This window comes from Bubalus kerabau, chromosome 1 (genome assembly GCF_029407905.1).
Source record: "Bubalus kerabau isolate K-KA32 ecotype Philippines breed swamp buffalo chromosome 1, PCC_UOA_SB_1v2, whole genome shotgun sequence".
Classification (NCBI taxonomy): Eukaryota; Metazoa; Chordata; class Mammalia; order Artiodactyla; family Bovidae; genus Bubalus; species Bubalus kerabau.
The window spans coordinates 61,277,852-61,296,033 of NC_073624.1; the positions used below are offsets into that span (position 1 = coordinate 61,277,852).

The 18,182-nt window shown below is 38.3% G+C and overlaps 2 protein-coding genes and 1 non-coding gene across 4 annotated transcripts in view; 1 reads left to right on the forward strand and 2 right to left on the reverse strand.

Moving 5' to 3' along the window:
• The window catches only part of NEDD1 (NEDD1 gamma-tubulin ring complex targeting factor), a 296,141-nt gene that overhangs the window by 262,600 nt on the left and 15,359 nt on the right, over positions 1-18,182 (reverse strand). The window lies entirely within an intron of this gene.
• The window catches only part of CFAP54 (cilia and flagella associated protein 54), a 309,026-nt gene that overhangs the window by 168,979 nt on the left and 121,865 nt on the right, over positions 1-18,182 (reverse strand). For both annotated transcript variants that reach the window (XM_055576675.1, XM_055576666.1), the window contains exons 31-36: positions 16,645-16,756; positions 16,194-16,294; positions 9,417-9,647; positions 6,946-7,088; positions 4,883-5,064; positions 3,106-3,333 (exon numbers count right to left, since the gene is read on the reverse strand). In XM_055576675.1, coding sequence (XP_055432650.1) covers positions 3,106-3,333; positions 4,883-5,064; positions 6,946-7,088; positions 9,417-9,647; positions 16,194-16,294; positions 16,645-16,756 — 997 coding nt within the window. The remainder of the gene's footprint in view (positions 1-3,105; positions 3,334-4,882; positions 5,065-6,945; positions 7,089-9,416; positions 9,648-16,193; positions 16,295-16,644; positions 16,757-18,182) is intronic.
• TRNAC-GCA (transfer RNA cysteine (anticodon GCA)) lies at positions 8,965-9,036 on the forward strand. The gene has a single exon. It is a non-coding gene; the product is annotated as a tRNA-Cys (tRNA).

Here is an 18,182-nt window from a genome sequence, read left to right on the forward strand (position 1 = left end):
TTTAGAAAAGGCAGAGGAACCAGAGATCAAATTGCCAACATCTGCTGGATCATGGAAAAAGGAAGAGAGCTCCAGAAAAACATCTATTTCTGCTTTGTTGACTATGCCAAAGCCTTTGACTGTGTGGATCACAATAAACTGTGGAAAATTCTGAAAGAGATGGGAATACCAGACCACCTGACCTGCCTCTTGAGAAACCTATATGCAGGTCAGGAAGCAACAGTTAGAACTGGACATGGAACCACAGACTGGTTCCAAATAGGAAAAGGAGTACGTCAAGGCTGTATCTTGTCACCCTGCTTATTTAACTTATATGCAGAGTACATCATGAGAAACGCTGGACTGGAAGAAACACAAGCTGGAATCAAGATTGCCAGGAGAAATATCAAGAACCTCAGATATGCAGATGACACCACCCTTACGGCAGAAAGTGAAGAGGAACTAAAAAGCCTCTTGATGAAAGTGAAAGAGGAGAGTGAAAAAGTTGGCTTAAAGCTCAACATTCAGAAAACGAAGATCATGGCATCTGGTCCCATCACTTCATGGCAAATAGATGGGGAAACAATGGAAACAGTGTCAGACTTTATTTTTGGGGGCTCCAAAATCACTGCAGATGGTGACTGCAGCCATGAAATTAAAAGACGCTTACTCCTTGGAAGGAAAGTTATGACCAACCTAGTAGCATATTCAAAAGCAGAGACATTACTTTGCCAACAAAGGTCCATCTAGTCAAGGCTGTGGTTTTTCCAGTGGTCGTGTATGGATGTGAGAGTTGGACTGTGAAAAAAGCTGAGCGCCGAAGAATTGATGGTTTTGAACTGTGGTGTTGGAGAAGACTCTTGAGAGTCCCTTGGACTGCAAGGAGATCCAACCAGTCCATCCTAAAGGAGACCAGTCCTGGGTGTTCATTGGAAGGACTGATGCTGAAGCTGAAACTCCAGTACTTTGGCCACCTGATGCGAAGAGTTGACTCATTGGAAAAGACCCTGATGCTGTGAGGGATTGGGGGCAGGAGGAGAAGGGGACAACAGAGAATGAGATGGCTGGATGGCATCACTGACTTGATGGACATGAGTTTGAGTGAACTCCAGGAGTTGGTGATGGACAGGGAGGCCTGGCATGCTGTGATTCACGGGGTCACAAAGAGTTGGACATGACTGAGCAACTGGACTGACAATCCATCTTGGTGAATGCACTATGTGCTTTTTTTCCAACCTCCCTCAATGTACTATACATCAGTGCTGACACTAACTACCCCACAGTTAGGGTCAGACTCCACAGGCTTAAGGGTCAGTGCTCACTGGAAATGCCAGTCACAGGTCCTCTGGCACCTGAACTTCTGACTGACCAGTTGTCAACTCAGGTTCAGTAATTTCCTAGAATGACTCAGAACTCACTGACACAGTTTTCTTATAAAGGATACAACCCAAGAACAGCCAAATGCAAGACGGGCCAGGTCTGGATGGGTCTAAGATAAGGCATTTCTGTGACCTTTCCTTATGGACTCAGGGCCTGAGATCTGCTTGGTACATCAATGTGTCCACCAAGCAGAAAGTTCTTCAACCTGTGGGTGTCCAAAGTATACTCTGAATCTCTGTTATTTGGTGTATACACATTAATGATTAGTATATCTTTCTGACTGAGCTTCTTCTCATTGTGAAATGTCTCTCTTTGTCTTTCAAAATACTTTTTGACTTGAAGATCATTTTATCTAATATTAATATAGCCTCATCAACCTTTCTCTGCTAACTATTTTTGTAGTATCAGATCAGATCAGTCACTCAGTCATGTCTGACTCTTTGCGACCCCATGAATCGCAGCACGCCAGGCCTCCCTGTCCATCACCAACTCCCGGAGTTCACTGAGACTCACATCCATCGAGTCAGTGATGCCATCCAGCCATCTCATCCTCTGTCATCCCCTTCTCCTCTTGCCCCAATCCCTCCCAGCATTAGAGTCTTTTCCAATGAGTCAACTCTTCGCATGAGGTGGCCAAAGTACTGGAGTTTCAGCTTTAGCATCATTCCTTCCAAAGAAATCCCAGGGCTGATCTCCTTCAGAATGGACTGGTTGGATCTCCTTGCAGTCCAAGGGACTATAATTCTTCCAATTATTGTTTTATTTTCAATAGATTGTTTTATTTTCAATCTATCTGTTTCTTCATATCTAGAGTGCTTCTCTTATGGACAAGTACATGTCTCTCTTTTTTTAATCCAGACAATCTCTGCCTTTTAACTGGGGTATTTAGTCTATTTATATTTAATATAGTTATTGATATAATTGGGTTAGGTTATTTATCTTCTATTTGTTCCATGTGTTTGTGTTCCTCTTTCCCTGCTTTCTTTAGTTAACTGACTATTATTTAGTTTTCCATTTTAGTTTTAGCCTTTATTTGGCCTTTTAGCTATATCACTTTTTTTGGTAGTTACTTGGGGGATTATTAAATGCATACTTAACTTATCACATTCCACTTAAAGTTAATACTATATCACTTTATATTTATATAAAGTTTAAAAACTTATTCAGTTTCATTTTATTTGCCCTCCCAGTCTTTTGTACTATCATTATCATACATTTTACATCTGAAAAATGTTATAAACCCCATAATTCAAAATATTTATGTGTTTACTAATTTTTAAGGTGTTTAAGATATATGAGGTTTGCTTTTTTTTCAGTTTTATTTTCATGATTTAAACCACAGTGTGGTAGATTTGAAATGGCTGCAAATTCTACATCTATAGAAATAGAACAGGGACTAAAACAAGTATCAACCAACAAGCTACATGATCTGTTTTAGGGTCTGTTTTTTTCTCTGTCAAATGATTGCTGTGAAGATTAAATGTACTTTGGTTAGTTTCTGTAGAAGCTGGAGCTCAATAAATGCTACTTTCTTTTCCATTTAATAAACTGATTTTCAGGCAGATATTTGTAATTAACGTCAGTGCACATTATATACTGTGAACCAAATAACAAAGCAAATAAAATTAAGACAAACCAAAAAACAACTCAAGAAAAATATAAAATTTCTACTTATCCCAAGCTGTATGGTACACAAAAAATATTGTTAATCAACTACAATAAAGAGAATTGCCCAAATACTCTTACCTTAATAGAATCAGTATTCTGTAGTTCTATTAACATGTCAATAAGTAATTCTGCTCCCAAATAGAATGGTAAAACAGAGATACAGAGGAAACTATCCTGGCTAATAGGAAATGTCTTATACAGATCCACTGCTTGTTTATGCAGTATTTGTAGCTCCTGAGTAAAGTTCCAAAGGGCCCGACAGCAGTTCTGAAGCAGAGTCCAATAGCCACCACGATGAGCAAGAACCTAAGACAAGCACAACATTCAAAAGATGCCAAAGTTACAGATCTCTGAGTGACTTCACGTCTCTGCTGATATTCTAAGTCAGTAATAAAAGTAACCAACACCATTTGTTATATGCTACTTACAGTGCTAGACACCGTGGTAAGACATTTATATTCTAATATAACATTCTATATAACAACTCCTATGAAGAAAGTATGCACTAGTATTCTCATTTTACAGATGAGGAAATGGAGGCATGGGGCTAACTTGCCCTGGGTTATGACTCTACTAAATGATGAGCTAGGACTCCAACATGCCCATTGTTCTAAGTGCTGGGAATGTCTCAGTGAGCAAGGGAAACTGGGCCTGACCTTGTGCTGCTTTTGATTAGGAAAATCCGACACTATTAAGCAGACATATCAAAGTACAATTTCAGGGAATGATAAGTGTTATAAAGGAAATTAAAGTAGAAACTACTCACCCTGGGAAGGGTGAGAGGACAAGGTGGTCAGGAGAGAAGTCCTCTCTAAGGAGGTGACATATGAGCAGAACCCAGAATGCTGAGTGGAACAAGTCATATGAAGGACAAGGTGGGGTTATCGGGAGGAGAAGGGCATTTGGGGCTGAGGGAACAGGAGGTGCAAAGTATGGATGGGGAGCCTGAGGACTGAAGAGGGAGGTTCTAAAGCACGCTTAGTGCTTTCAGAACCACAGAGGGGAGAGTAGACTGCACCAGGGAGAGAGGAGCTGAGTTCTGAGAGGTAAGTAGGACCCAGACCCTCCAGGCCCTGAAGCTGCTAGAAAGGAGGATGGGATGCATTGTTAATGCCCATGGGAGATGATGTGAGATGACTTTACATATTTTAAAAAGTCACTCTCTACTCCATGAAGAAATATGGGAACTTAAGTCTTTCTTTCTTGTCCAGAAACGATAGATTTCTTCTCATCTCTTGAGAAGTTTGATGTACCTCTGCTTCTTGCTATGAGAAAAAGGAAATTAATTTCTTTGTAGTTAATTCCTATTCTGAGTTTAATAATCTATCAGATAACATTTAAGAAGGAAAAAGAGAAAAGCAGTTGAGAGAAGATACAAATAGCCTGTAGAAGCAGGTCAGGGGGAAGGGTTAGGGCTTTCCTATATCTAGAAAGATCTTCCCCTTTCCTAGAGGAGAGAAAGGAGCATGTGCTGCCCAGGAGGGAGCAACAGTCTAAAGAGGAACCCCTGGTCTCACTGGAGAAGCCCATGTCCCAAGTGTGGCTAGAAAGCAGCAGAAGGGTGTCTGAATATTCAAGGAGACTTTGTAGACAAGGACAAAGGGCACCTCAGCTCTGGATGATTGGATGACTAATGACTAAAGGGGTTCACCATTTCCCTCACAACTCTACCACTCTACTACTGAGACCTCAGTGCTGTGGCAAGCCTCACGGATGATTGATACAAAATCCAGCAAGTTTAGTCTCACTGTTGAAATCAAAATTATGAATAATAAGGAAATAAATATATCACACATGCCCAAACTCATGGGCTGAGATTCATGTCCACTACATTAACAAAGAAGGACCAACTTACCATTGCTCTCCTGCAATATAAAAAGATTTTCATAAAATGATCCAAGAGACCCACATTTGCAGATCGATCCTTTTCTTTACTGCTAAGTCCCGACTGAGAGTCTGATTCATAAACCGTTTGGGTCTTGGAAACATTTTCACCACTCATTTTGGAATTAAGAAATGCCAAAAATTCTTCAGCATCTACAGTATAAAAATAAAGTATAAAGTTATTGAAAGTAGAGAGTTAAGCTTCAGAAAACACGATAGGTGACTAGCATCAAATAAATAATTCAGATAACAACTGCTACATTAGTTTGGAGAAAGGAGAAAATTGTTATGGATGCGATGAACCAGGGAAAGTTTCCAGAGAAGGAGGTGCTTAGATTAGCTCTTAAGGGTGAATCATGATTTAGCTGTGGGGGAAGAGTATGGAGAGCATTTCAGGCAAAGATGATTGGCCAAAGGAATGATGCAGAGGTAGGAATGTCATGTTTCAGGGGAGAAGAATGACAGGATCCTAACTTCCCTCCAAACAGGCTATTCCCTGGACACATACACTGGAAGATGAGGAGGATCTCCTGCAGTTAGGCAGTGCAGCAGCCCTGATCACTCATTCTCCCGTTGCTGTGCTATAAAAACCACAGAGGACTTCTGCCACAAACATTCTCTTATTAGAACTCTGCATTAAACGCTAATTCTCAATTGCAGAATCTATTGTAAATTTCATAGGAGGTCTTAGGGAGCTAGTTGAAAAGAAAACTCAAGAAAAAAAAATATATATATATAGTAGTCTACATATGAAAACTCGGACTCTTTCTATGTCTAGGGAATTTACTTTTAAATACTTTAATAGTCATAGAATGACATGTAGGTACCAGTAAAACTATACCCCAGAAGAAATTAAAAAGCATGTCAAGTACCTCAAATATGAATCAAAACTCCTGGGAAAGTTAACCAGCATATGAAATAGTTTGTCCCACAATAAGCCAAACAGCATTTAAAGTGTCATTTTTTAAAAATCTATATAAGAGGGTTTGCAATAATATAAAGATGTTGGAGATAAATGTTTGCTCGTGAAATGAGTGGTATTCAAGGTAGGTGATTACTCAGGAATAGTGTCATCAGTGCAACACCCAAACAGAGAGCCCTGCTCACATACATCTCTCCACCTCTTGGGAGCCCTTGTCACCTGACCAGAAGACAGTATTGGCTGGTCCTACCATTAGAATATTATCTCATTCATCTTGGAGTAAACTTTCATGGAAGGTGCTGACTGAAGATCCTAAGGCAAGATCCTGAGTACAACTAGAAAGCAGCTAATTGATGCTGTCATGCCTGCTTGCAGCAGTATATTTGGTGGAATTTTTCCTGAAACTTGCGTGCATGTTCAGTCGCTTCAGTCATGTCCGATTCTTTGCGACCCCATGAACTGTAGTACACTAGGTTCCTCTGTCCATGGGATTCTCCAGGCATAGATACTGGAGTGGGTTGCCATTTCATCCTCCAGGGGATCTTCCCCACCCAGGGATTGAACATGTGAGAGCAGGCAGGGCTAACATTTGTTGAATGACCCAGTGAGTGAATACACAAAGGGCCTAGAACCAGGCACGGTATATTATCGATACTCAGTACAGGTTCTGAGTGGATCCCATAGGTTCTGCCTCCAAAAGGCATTCTTTCTGTTTATGTTTCTCCATCTTCACCAATTTTGCCTCATCCAAGCCTTTATCACCTGAGAGTAAGTTTTCACTTACTTTAGCTACTGAAGGCTATGAATATTTTTTAAAGAACATTATATTTGTTGAATGGGCAAATTGGGGTAGGAGAAAATTCAATATAAATATTTCCCAACATATGTGATGATATTCTAAAAATGCAGTAAGTTAAAAATAGAGAACAAATAAGAATCTTCTACAAAATACCACAACTCAACAAAATTTCTAAGTCACTGGAAAATGATCCATGTAACTCAGTGTCTGTTGGGGTGCATGTCAGGGAACATGTGTTTGTGTATGTGTGTGTTCCATTTGTGAATAAAAATATCTAAAGACAATTTGATAGTATATAACGTATTTATTTTACCTGATGGTAAGTGAGCCTTTCTTTTTTTAGCTGTAAGAAGGAAATCAAGCATCACTTTATAGTTTTCTAGAGTCATTCTTCCTGTTGGTAATACTGTTCCTGAATTATACAGTGAGAACATAGTAGGGTCACATGATCGGAAACTGCAAAGGGAAAAAAACTCACTAAAAAAACAATAGAAGCAAAATTGAATTCTGTCAAATACTAAATAAATAAATAAATGTTTCAATGAAATTGGATTTAGCACCACGTTACCCTGATACAAACCTGAGTGAGTGAAAGTCACTGAGTCGTGTCCAACTCTTTGCAACCCCATGGACTGTACTCCACTAGGCTCCTCTGTCCATGGAACTCTCCAGGCAAGAATACTAGAGTGGATAGCCATTTCCTTTTCCAGAGGATCTTCCCAACCCAGGGATTGAACCTGGGTCTCCCACATTGCAGGCAGATACTTTACCATCTGAGCCTTTCAGTCATTGTTTAACTATCATGCTGCCAAGTAATGATGCATGAATGGTCATGTGTGATTGGACAGCCAGAGAAGAAGAGTTCTCCATGTCCAGAGGATAGTAAGGAAGCCCATCTGATCTGAACTGTTTTCCCTTTCAGAGCCTCAAAAATGGGTCACTTTGCTGAAAGTTTTCTCTGTCAAGAAATCCAAGTACTTCCTAAATGCTAACTTGGTCTAGTCCACATAGACCAGAATTTTATTTTAACCAAAACTCTGGAGAAACAGAAACTGAGTTCAAGTTCCTTGCAGATTTCAACCTGCATATTTTATCGCTGGATTACTGAAATAAATACCCTCTTAATTCATATCCCTATCATCAGTCTCTCCTTCCTCCAATCCATCCAGTATTTCGGTATCAGAAAAATTTCTTATCGTAGCCCTGTTTAAAAAAAAACCTTAAAATGGTACATAAATTAAAATTCAGATTTATAGACAGTTAAGACTATCCATGTTCTGGTACCGACATTCTCTTCTGATCATTTCTGACCACTCCTTTTCAGATGCCCTAGACTCTGGTCAGACCACTAGGGGCTCCTGTCCTGAGTTTCCTACCTGGGCTTTGACTCGTTCTTCCATCATTCTGGAAAGCTTGTTTTCTACCTGCATATTTTAAAATCTTGCCTGTCCATCAGGACCCAGGCCAAGTAGCTTCTCCTGTGAAACCTCTTCTGGTAGTCTCAGCCAGTAGAAAGCCTCCTTCCCAGGTACAAAGACTTTATACCTAAAAGGTGTAGTTCACCTTTTACCTTTATTGACTATTATTTGTGAACATTTATGAGCCACTCTATCAGATTCCAACTTGTAGATCCTGTTCATCTCAGAATGCACCTCACGCCTACCTCAGTACCTTGTTTCTAATAAGTGCTCAATGAGGGTTTTGTTTTGGTTTTGGCTGTGCTGAACTTCCCAGGTAGCTCAGCGGTAAAGAATCTGCCTGTCAAGCAGGAGACACAGGTTCGATCCTTGGATTGGGAAGATCCCCTGGAGAAGGAAATGGCAACCCACTCCAATATTCTGTGCCCACTCCAGTATTCTTGCCATGGACAGAGGAGCCTGGTGGGCTACAGTCCATGGAGTCACAAAAAGTTGGACACAACTTAGCCACTAAACCACCACCACATGCAGTTCGTTGGATCTTAGTTCTCCGACCGGGATCAAACCCCTGCCCTGTGCAGTGAACGCATGCAGTACTAATAACCAGACTTCAGGAAATTCCTTCAATGAGTAGTTTTTTTTAATGAAAAACTCTGGTTACATAAAGTTGCTCTAGTTACATGGTATTCCATATTATGTGTTTATCTTATATTTTTACATCCCATTTTATCTCCTCTAACATTTTAACCAAAAATAAACAAGAACTGGAAAATATCTTTTGAGTTAATGACAGAAAGTGTAAATTATATAAGAAAGTATGACCTGTGTTTATGGAGGCTTAAAATATACCTCTAATGAAACAGAGATTTGCCTAAGGCCTACTAATATTTTGGTTACTATACAAGTTAGGGGGATCCCTGGTGGCTCAGTGGTAAAAGCATCTGCCTGCAATGCAGAAGATCCAGGTTGGATCCCTGGGTTGGGAAGATCTCCTGGATAAGTAAATGTCAACTCACTCCAGTATTCTTGCCTGGAAAATTCCATGGACAGAGGACAGGCTATAATCCATAGGGTAGCAAAGACTCAGACACAACTGAGAGACTGAGCATGGAGAGGTACAATTAATATTAAACTTCTCTTGGAAAATTCACCTTCTCCTTTCCCTGAAAGCTATATTGAATAACATATTCAAATGTATGTAAATTAGTACTTCATAAGTACTTATATCCAGCACTTGTTTGGGAAAGATTCTGAGATAAGAAATTTTTAAATATACCAAAGTTATCATCAGCATTGGAGCCCTGAACATACAAATACTATCCATGTTTTTGAGACTAAAACAGTATTCATTGATAATATACTATACCTGACCATTATCGGTGAAGAACCAAATTTTATCTTTGTACGTTCCCCTAGCTTTGTTAAAAGCAAGTTGAAGTGTGCGCTTGCCAGATACAGATTCATCTGAGCTTTCCAGGGCATCTCCTCAAGAAATATTTGATGGAACCTCTTCTTTTTAACATAACTTAATATTAAAGGATTCAAGTTTTCCACCAGGAATCGATGTGCTACTTTTCGAACATCAGCTCTCTTATTTCTGTAGAGGGAAAAAGAAGTTTTGCAATTACAAGAACTTTTAGACATAACAAAGAACGGTCCCTGTCTGTACAAAATACAGCAAGAAATCACTTGCCTGTCCTTATGCAAATGTTTCTGGCTTATTTGTCATGTCCTTAGTGCTAAAAATGTGAACCAGGACAATGAAGAAGGCATGAGGGTAAACACTGAGGACAAGGACACTACAAATTGCCTTCCATTCTCTCTGCTGTCTGCGTCCTAGGCCCAAACCAAACAGCTTTTCTTTTCCGTCACCGAAAGACCACTGAGATTAGACAACCAAATTATAAGGTAATGTTCACATTCATCAACTAACTTCAATATTAAACAAGAAAATCATTTCTCTGTTCTTTTCCTTAAGGAAAAGAAAAACAATGGAGCCAAATTTTTCCTATCATTATCTAGATTACAGAGGAAATAAAACATCAGTCAACTCTACATGCAATAACTTCATACATCCATACCCAATGTGCTCTGAAAAACACTAATATCTCAAGTTTTGGCTAATAGTTCAGATTTTAAGGATAATACATATTCAATTTGTTTCAAATTATTTCTATCAAAATCTCAAAGTAGCCCATCTAATTTCATAGTTACATAATTGTTTATATGGCATGACTTTATTTCTTCAAAATACTTAATCTTTTTTTTAAAACAGTTGACGATGTTGCTGCCCTCATTCTACCTGATTTATACTGGAAAAGAGGGGGAAAAAGATCTCAATTTGTAAGTTAAAGAATCTTGCTCACTTTAAAAGATAACAAGTATGAATCTGAGTCAACACACACACACAGAAATAAAGGAAGGGAAATAGGGATGGATGGATGCAAGGAAGGAAGGAAGGAAGGTAGACCTTGCTGCACTGGAAGCACAGATATTCTAGAGAATAAAGGAAGGAAGGAAACTATTTTTGACATGCAGTGTTGATATTATCATTCAGTGTGGAGTTATTCTGTATTCGTTGGTGACTGACTTCCTTTGAATCCAAGGTTTTCTGAGCTTTTTGCTGTTGTTTGGTTATCTTTGGTTAGCTTCTCTGATAGCTCAGTTGGTAAAGAATCTACCTGCAATGCAGGAGACCCCAGTTCGATTCCTGGGTCAGGAAGGTCTGCTGGAGAAGGGATAGGCTACCCACTCCAGTATTCTTGGGCTTTCCTTGCGCTTCAGCTAATAAAGAATCTGTCTGCAATGTGGGAGACCTGGGTTCAATCCCTGGGTTGGGAAGATTCCCTGGAGAAGGGAAAGACTATCCACTCCAGAATTCTGGCCTGGAGAATTTCACGGACTACAGTCCATGGGGTCACAAAGAGTTGGACACGACTGAGCAACTTTCACTTCACTTCACTTCACTTGGTTGTCTTGGTAATGTCATGTGATTTCCAAACAGAAATGTTTTAAATACTTCAACCCTAAAAATTAAAACTATAATTTCCAAAATAAAAGCCAATCTTTTTCCTGTGTGAGATGGTTGTGAAAGTGAATTTACTCAGTCGTGTCTGACTCTTTGTGACCCCATGGACTGTAGCCCGTCAGGCTCCTCCATCCATGGGATTTTCCAGGCAAGAATACTAGAGTGGGTTGCCATTTCCTTTTCCAGGGGATCTTTCCATGTGAGATGGTTAAGTCACCTCAAGAGGCCAAGGAGAGTGACCGAACCAGAGGCATCTTCCCTGCTAGAGAGGGTGGGATGGTGCAAGGAGACAGCTCTCGCTTTCGCGTTAGGATTATTTTGAGCTGGAGGTAAATGAGAATCAATAGATGCAAAAGGATGCCTTCTTGGAGATGCCCTTATTTAAGGGGAAATAGAAACTTCTGAAAAATATGAAGAATGCCATAAAACTCCTCTCCTGGGAAATTTTATGACTATGAAGAGGGAAAAACAGCACCTAGATGGACCTGCCCAAACAAGTCTTACTCCATTCGTTTTCTCTCATATTTCTACCACAGTTTGCTGCCCTTGAAAGCCTACACCCCTGGTCACTCTACTATAAATTCATTGTCCTTTTGAAGATGCCCTAAGCCCAAATCCTAACCACCCCTTTGAGTTACTCATCACTGAGTTCTCCCATGCATAAGCATATGTCAATAAACCCCTGCTGTTTTTCTCTTGTTCATCACTCTTCTGTTAGTCTAATTTTACCAAGTTCCAGCTGGAGAACTTAGGAGGGTAGAAGGAAAACTCATTTTTTCTTTTTGCCTTAAGTCTCAGTGAACCTGTTTTAAAAAATGAATTGGGAAGTAATAAGTATAAAAGCAAAAATTAAGGGAAAGGAAGATAAACACAATAAAGAGGACTGACAAAGACAAAATTTGGCTCTTTGAAAAAATGGGGGGAAAATAGACAAACCTCTAGCAAGATAAATCACAAAAATATGACAGAAGACAAAAATTAATGAAGTTAGGAATGAAACACAGTGTGCAACTGTAGATATAGCAGAGATTCAAAGGATAACATGAAAACATAATAACATTTTATGAATAACTTTGAAAATTTGGTAAAATGGATAATCTCCTAAAAAATAGAATTCATCAAAAAGAACTCAAAAAAAAAATCACAGACTCAAATTGGCTATTCATCTTAAAGAAGCTGAATCAGTAGGTAAAAAAAAATGAATGTATGTGGGCAGACCTAGAATGCTATAATAAAATATATATATTTGGACTTTGTTTTTTATTTCAGGTATAGAGTTCCTAAAATTTGGAGTTTCCTGAGTGACAGGAATCTCCTGTTATTCATGATGAACTCCTTTGGAATACGCCTGAGTCTAGTAAGGTGACTCAGGGTTGGGCTGTTAGAGAGCCTCAGGATAGAGGTTGGTCACTAGAAAAATCAAACACATGATGAGTAAGTGGAACTTTCAGTCTCAACCCCCAGTCTCTGGAGAGAGTAACTGCAGACTAGGTTTTTTAAAAAACCTATTAACAATATACTAACGCATATATATGGAATTTAGAAAGATGGTAACAATAACCCTGTGTACGAGACAGCAAAAGAGACACTGATGTATAGAACAGTCTTATGGACTCTGTGGGAGAGGGAGAGGGTGGGAAGATTTGGGAGAATGGCATTGAAACATGTAAAATATCATGTATGAAACGAGTTGCCAATCCAGGTTCGATGCACGATACTGGATGCTTGGGGCTGGTGCACTGGGATGACCCAGAGGGATGGTATGGGGAGGGAGGAGGGAGGAGGGTTCAGGATGGGGAACACATGTATACCTGTGGTGGATTCATTTTGATATTTGGCAAAACTAATACAATTATGTAAAGTTTAAAAATAAAATAAAATTTAAAAAAAATAATAAAAAAATAATCTATTCTCTTTTCTTGGCATTCTTGAGAGTCCCTTGGACTGCAAGAAGAACAAACAAGTCAATCCTAAAGGAAATCAGCCCTGAATATTCTGTCACTCCTAAAGGAAATGAAGCCTGAATATTCATTGTAAGGATTGATGCTGAAGCTGAAGCTTCAATACTTTGGCCACCTGATGTGAAGAACTGACTCATTGGAAAAGACCCTGATACTGGGAAAGATTGAAGGCAGGAGAGGGGGACAACAGACGATGAGATGGTTGGCTGGCATTACCAACTGAACAGACATGAGTTTGAGCAAGCTCTGGGAGTTGGTGATGGACAGGGAAGCCTAGGGTGCTGCAGTCCATGGGATAACAAAGAGTTGGACATGACCAAGCAACTGAACTGAACTGAACTCCTTAATTTATATTCACTATTATTATACCTCTAGTGATTGCATTTTTTTTGTCTGCTTTCCTATTGTTCTTGGGACTTTTAAATTTGTGATATCTAAGTTTATGTATTTAATAAAATGTTTACTGGGAAAAAAAAAAAACCTATTAACAATGAAGTTCAGAGGGCCTCCAGGTTGGTGAACACATCCACATGCTGGGAGAGTGACACATCACAACTCCGTAGAGACAAAAGCTCCTGTGCTCAGGACCCTTCCAGACATCATCTTACGAACTCCTTCATCTGGCTGATCATTTGCATCCATTACAAACCAGTAAACATAAGTAAAATATTTTCCTGAATTCTGTGAGCCATTCTAGCAAATTACTGACCTGAATGAGGGGAAGAGGAGTTATGGGAACCCCCTACTTGGAACAGACTCAACAGAAATGTGTGTACCTGGCCATCCTATTTGTGGCTGGCACCACAAGTGGGGCAGGGTCCTTTAACTTGTGGGACTAAGGCTGTCTCCAGGTAGATAGAACTGAGTTGAATTTTTATGCTATAGTTCTACAAGGTGTTACCACTAAGAGAAAACTAGGTGAAGGGTGTATGGGGGTCTCTCAGTTCTCTCAGTTGCAGTCAGAGAATTGGTTGGTTTTGCATCTTTGGATATAGGATATCTTTTGGGGGCAGTTTCCAGTTTTATTTATTGATGGTTGTTTTGCAGTTGTGATTTTGGTGTGCTCGAGTGAGGTGAGCCCAAGGTCCTTCTACTCCACTCTCTTGTCCCAACTCCCTGAAAAGTGGTTGGTTTTGGAAGACACCCCATTGGAGTCAAAGGTATGAGACAAAGACACTGCACACAGTTTAACATTTACATATTAATGTAATTTGACTGCACAGATTAAAAAACAAAAAAATCTCAGTGGAGAAATATTCAGCAAAACTGAACACAATTCAGAAGAAAATTTTTAGAAAACAAGAAATCAGACAATTTCCTAAATTTGATACATATGACAACTTGCTAAATGACAAAAATGAAAGAATAGACTACTCAATAAAGAGTTATTCAATTGGGTATAATGAAACTTTAAAAAAAAGGGGAGAGAGAGACTCTTCCTCTCACCATTCACAAAAATTTATTCGAGTTGGATGAAATTCTCAATTGTAAAATCAAATATTTACATTGAAAAAGAAAATATTTTACTCAGAAAAAATTTCAAAAATAATAAAATGAAATGCTGATACCTTTGATCCCATTAACAATTACAACTTTTAATTTAAAAAAGAAGACCTTTAAAATGCAAATGGATGAATGACATCTGGGAAAAGCATTAGTATCCAAACCTTTAAAAATAAATGAGAAAACAAAAGTTGTAAATGAGCAAAGGATCTAAACAAGCAGTCTTGAGAATAGAAAAACCCTAGGGTTTAAACAAATATGAAAAGCTGCCTAAACTCATTCATAATCAAAGAAATAAAATTTCACAGCTCATAGGTCCACAAAAATTTGAAAATTTGATACTAATAGTAAGTATCAGGGAAGATGCTGAATAATGGAAACCTGACACACCACTGATGAAAATTTTAAAGCAATTTAGCAATATCTAAAAATGTTAAAATGTTCATATCCTGGAAACTACACTCCTAGGTATTTATGCCAGAAACTCTCAAATGTGCATGTGGAGATGTATACAAGAATGTCCTTTGTAGCACTGTTTACATAATGGAAATGTGGACTGGACTTATGTATAATCAACATGAAAAAAATCTCACAAACATAATATTGAGGTATAAGAGCATAATGGCAAAACAAATTGTAAAAAATAACACCACATGTTCTTTAGGGGCATACACATATATATAATTGAAGTATAAAGCCACTCATAAGCATGATAAATGCTAGGTTTTGGATAATATTACTACTGGGATAGAGGGGAGACAGAAATACATTCCAAACGTTTTATATGGCACATTGCATATTGAGTACATGTTCATTTTTATATTATTTTCTATACTCACCTAAATCATACCATAATTTAAATAAAGAAAATGAAGGAATAATCAAACAGATTGTGAGGCAAATGCAAACAAAAAGAAAATGAGAGTTGTTTCATTAATATTTATATGCTGAACATTACGATCAAAATCACTAAGCAGGTAAAGGAAGACATTACATAATGAAAGTAAACGATATAAAGAATCAAAACTGTGTACTCATAACAATAAAAGCTAAACATACCACAGTAGGAATTATGAAAGTGAAAGTCGCTCAGTCGTGTCCCACTCTGCAACCCTACAGCATGGAATTCTCCAGGCCAGAATACTGGAGTGGGTAGCCTTTCCCTTCTCCAAGGGATCTTCCCAACCCAGGGATCAAACCCAATGCGGGAGCATTGCAGGTGGATTCTTTACTAGCTGAGCCACAAGGGAAGCCCAATAAGTATTATAGTTTTAGTTTTAGAAACAAGAACACCATTGGCCAATACTTAGAAGTAATTTACCAGTTTGACATCCTGGCCACTCTTAATCTAATTTACCAGTTTGACATCCTGGCCACTCTTAATCTAATTTACTGCAACCACCAGCTCTACCCCAGGACAGTTACTCTCTAGTATATCATCCTGTTCATTTATTCTATAAAATTTATCAAAATTTTCAATTTTCTTGCTTATTTGTATGTTTGTTTATTTTATGTTCCTTTTATTAGTATGTAAGCTCACTGATGGCAGTGACCCTATCTGTTGTGTCTACCAGTGTATCCCTGGTGCCTAAAATAATGTGCAACACATGTAACCCTCAAGTGTACCTTTAATTAATTAATCAATCAATACCTTTCATGCTCCGGCATTTCAGAAATAAAGGGATTTTTATTCAAAAATTCTCTTAGAGTTTCCTTTCTTTTAGCTTTTTTTTTTTGCTTCATTTCTGCAGTCTTAACACAGGAAATAACAAAAATGTTACAAATTAAAATCTGAACACAATTCTGAGTACAACATAATTTACTTGTATTCTAATGCTTACCTCTTGACATTAAAACAGTGATTTCTTTATGCCCTTCAATTAAAATTATTTATCAAAACTAACAGAAGTACCACTGTAGATAAAAGAAGATTATAAAAATATCCATATAACTTAAGAATTAAAATATATTGTATAAGTTTATGCTTGTTGGTATTATCTTGTGTTTAATATTATAATAAATTATAGTGCAGCCAACCATCTCTAGATACATGAATCTCTTAAGTTCACTAATTGAAAATTCAAAATTTATATGAAACTTACTTTTCCAATCTCCACTACTGCAGCTCTGTACTTCTTCACAGGTTTGATGACCTTTTTAGACAAAGTATCCTTGTATTTCAGTTTTTTTATTCCAAGAAGGGACTCATTCCTCCTATTACAAAAAGATGAAGACAGTTAAAAGATATGCAAAAATTTGCAAAACTACCCCCAAAGTAATAAATTTTTAATGAGTATTGTCACTGAAATTATTCTAGAAGCATTTCCAAAATTGGTTGCATTCCATGCATAAATGAGACTGTGATACTTCCAGTCCCATCAAGGAATAGCTGGCCTCTCAAAAGAGCAAAATGTAAATCATAGCATCAAATGTGATGAGAGCTGAAGTATCGATATGATGTAGATCGAATAGAATCGAACTGAAAAAAAAAAAAAGTGAACATTTTGCTTTAAAACCAAGTGACCCTAAACAGGATATCTTGCTTCCAACAACTTCAGTCCCTTTAGTTCTACCATGTGCAAGCTCCCAGCCACTACCACCTTCGGACATCAACAGGAGCTAAGCATTTTAGATTACTACATTCATCCATGGGTATCTGCAGGGGCTCGGTTCCAGGACCCTCTCAGGTACCAAAAGTCAAGGAGGTGCAAGTCTTTATATAAAATGACATACTATTTACATATAACCTACACATATCCTCCTATACAGTTTAAATCATCTCTTTAAATCATTTAAGTTGCGATGCAAATTCTGTATCAGTTCAGTTCTGTATAAATAACTGTAAATACAACATAAATATGATGTACATAGTTCACAGGAGTGTGGCAAATTCAAGTTGTACTTTTTGGAACTTTGAGGAATTTTTTTCGAATATTTCTGATCCATGGTTGGCTGAATGCCTAGATGCAGAATGGATGCCAACGTCCAACAATATTAAATGTCCTCCCTTTCCCCTAGCTGGCATTCATTTTGGCAAATGTTTTGTCTGCCCGAACTATAACACAAAGCTTGGACCACTGATCAGTGGGAGACTTGGGAATCCCTTCTGTGCTCTGCTACTTACATTCTGAGCCTAGTTGCCTGCTGTTTTCCAACCAGCCTGGTCTCTCCTCTACCTCCTATCTCTCCCACCCCACCAGAATGCTTTTGTGGCTGTTATTCCAGAAAGAGCTAGAAAGAAGAGGAGGTTATGGAGCACTATCTTCCCAATTCTGTCAGCAATCTCCTCCATGCTCTGCAGAATGGTCTTCCACTGAGTAAACTCCTCCACTTCTCCACCTCTTCACAGAATGCTTTCTCCTAGCTCTGACTGCTTTCTATTTTGTTGATGGTATGTTATGAAAAATAATATTTCTAAACTATCATATAATCAATGTTACTGATCTTTGATTTCATGGCTTATTCATTGTTTTGGTTACATACGTCATGCCTGCTTCTGACGCAAAACATTGATTTCCAATGACTGTCTGCCTATTAATTCATAAACACAACTCTGTTATACTTTATTCGACAGAAAAGCCTCTCTTTTCACGCTTTTTTATTCTTTAAATATATTTCATTACTCTAGCCCATTCCATAC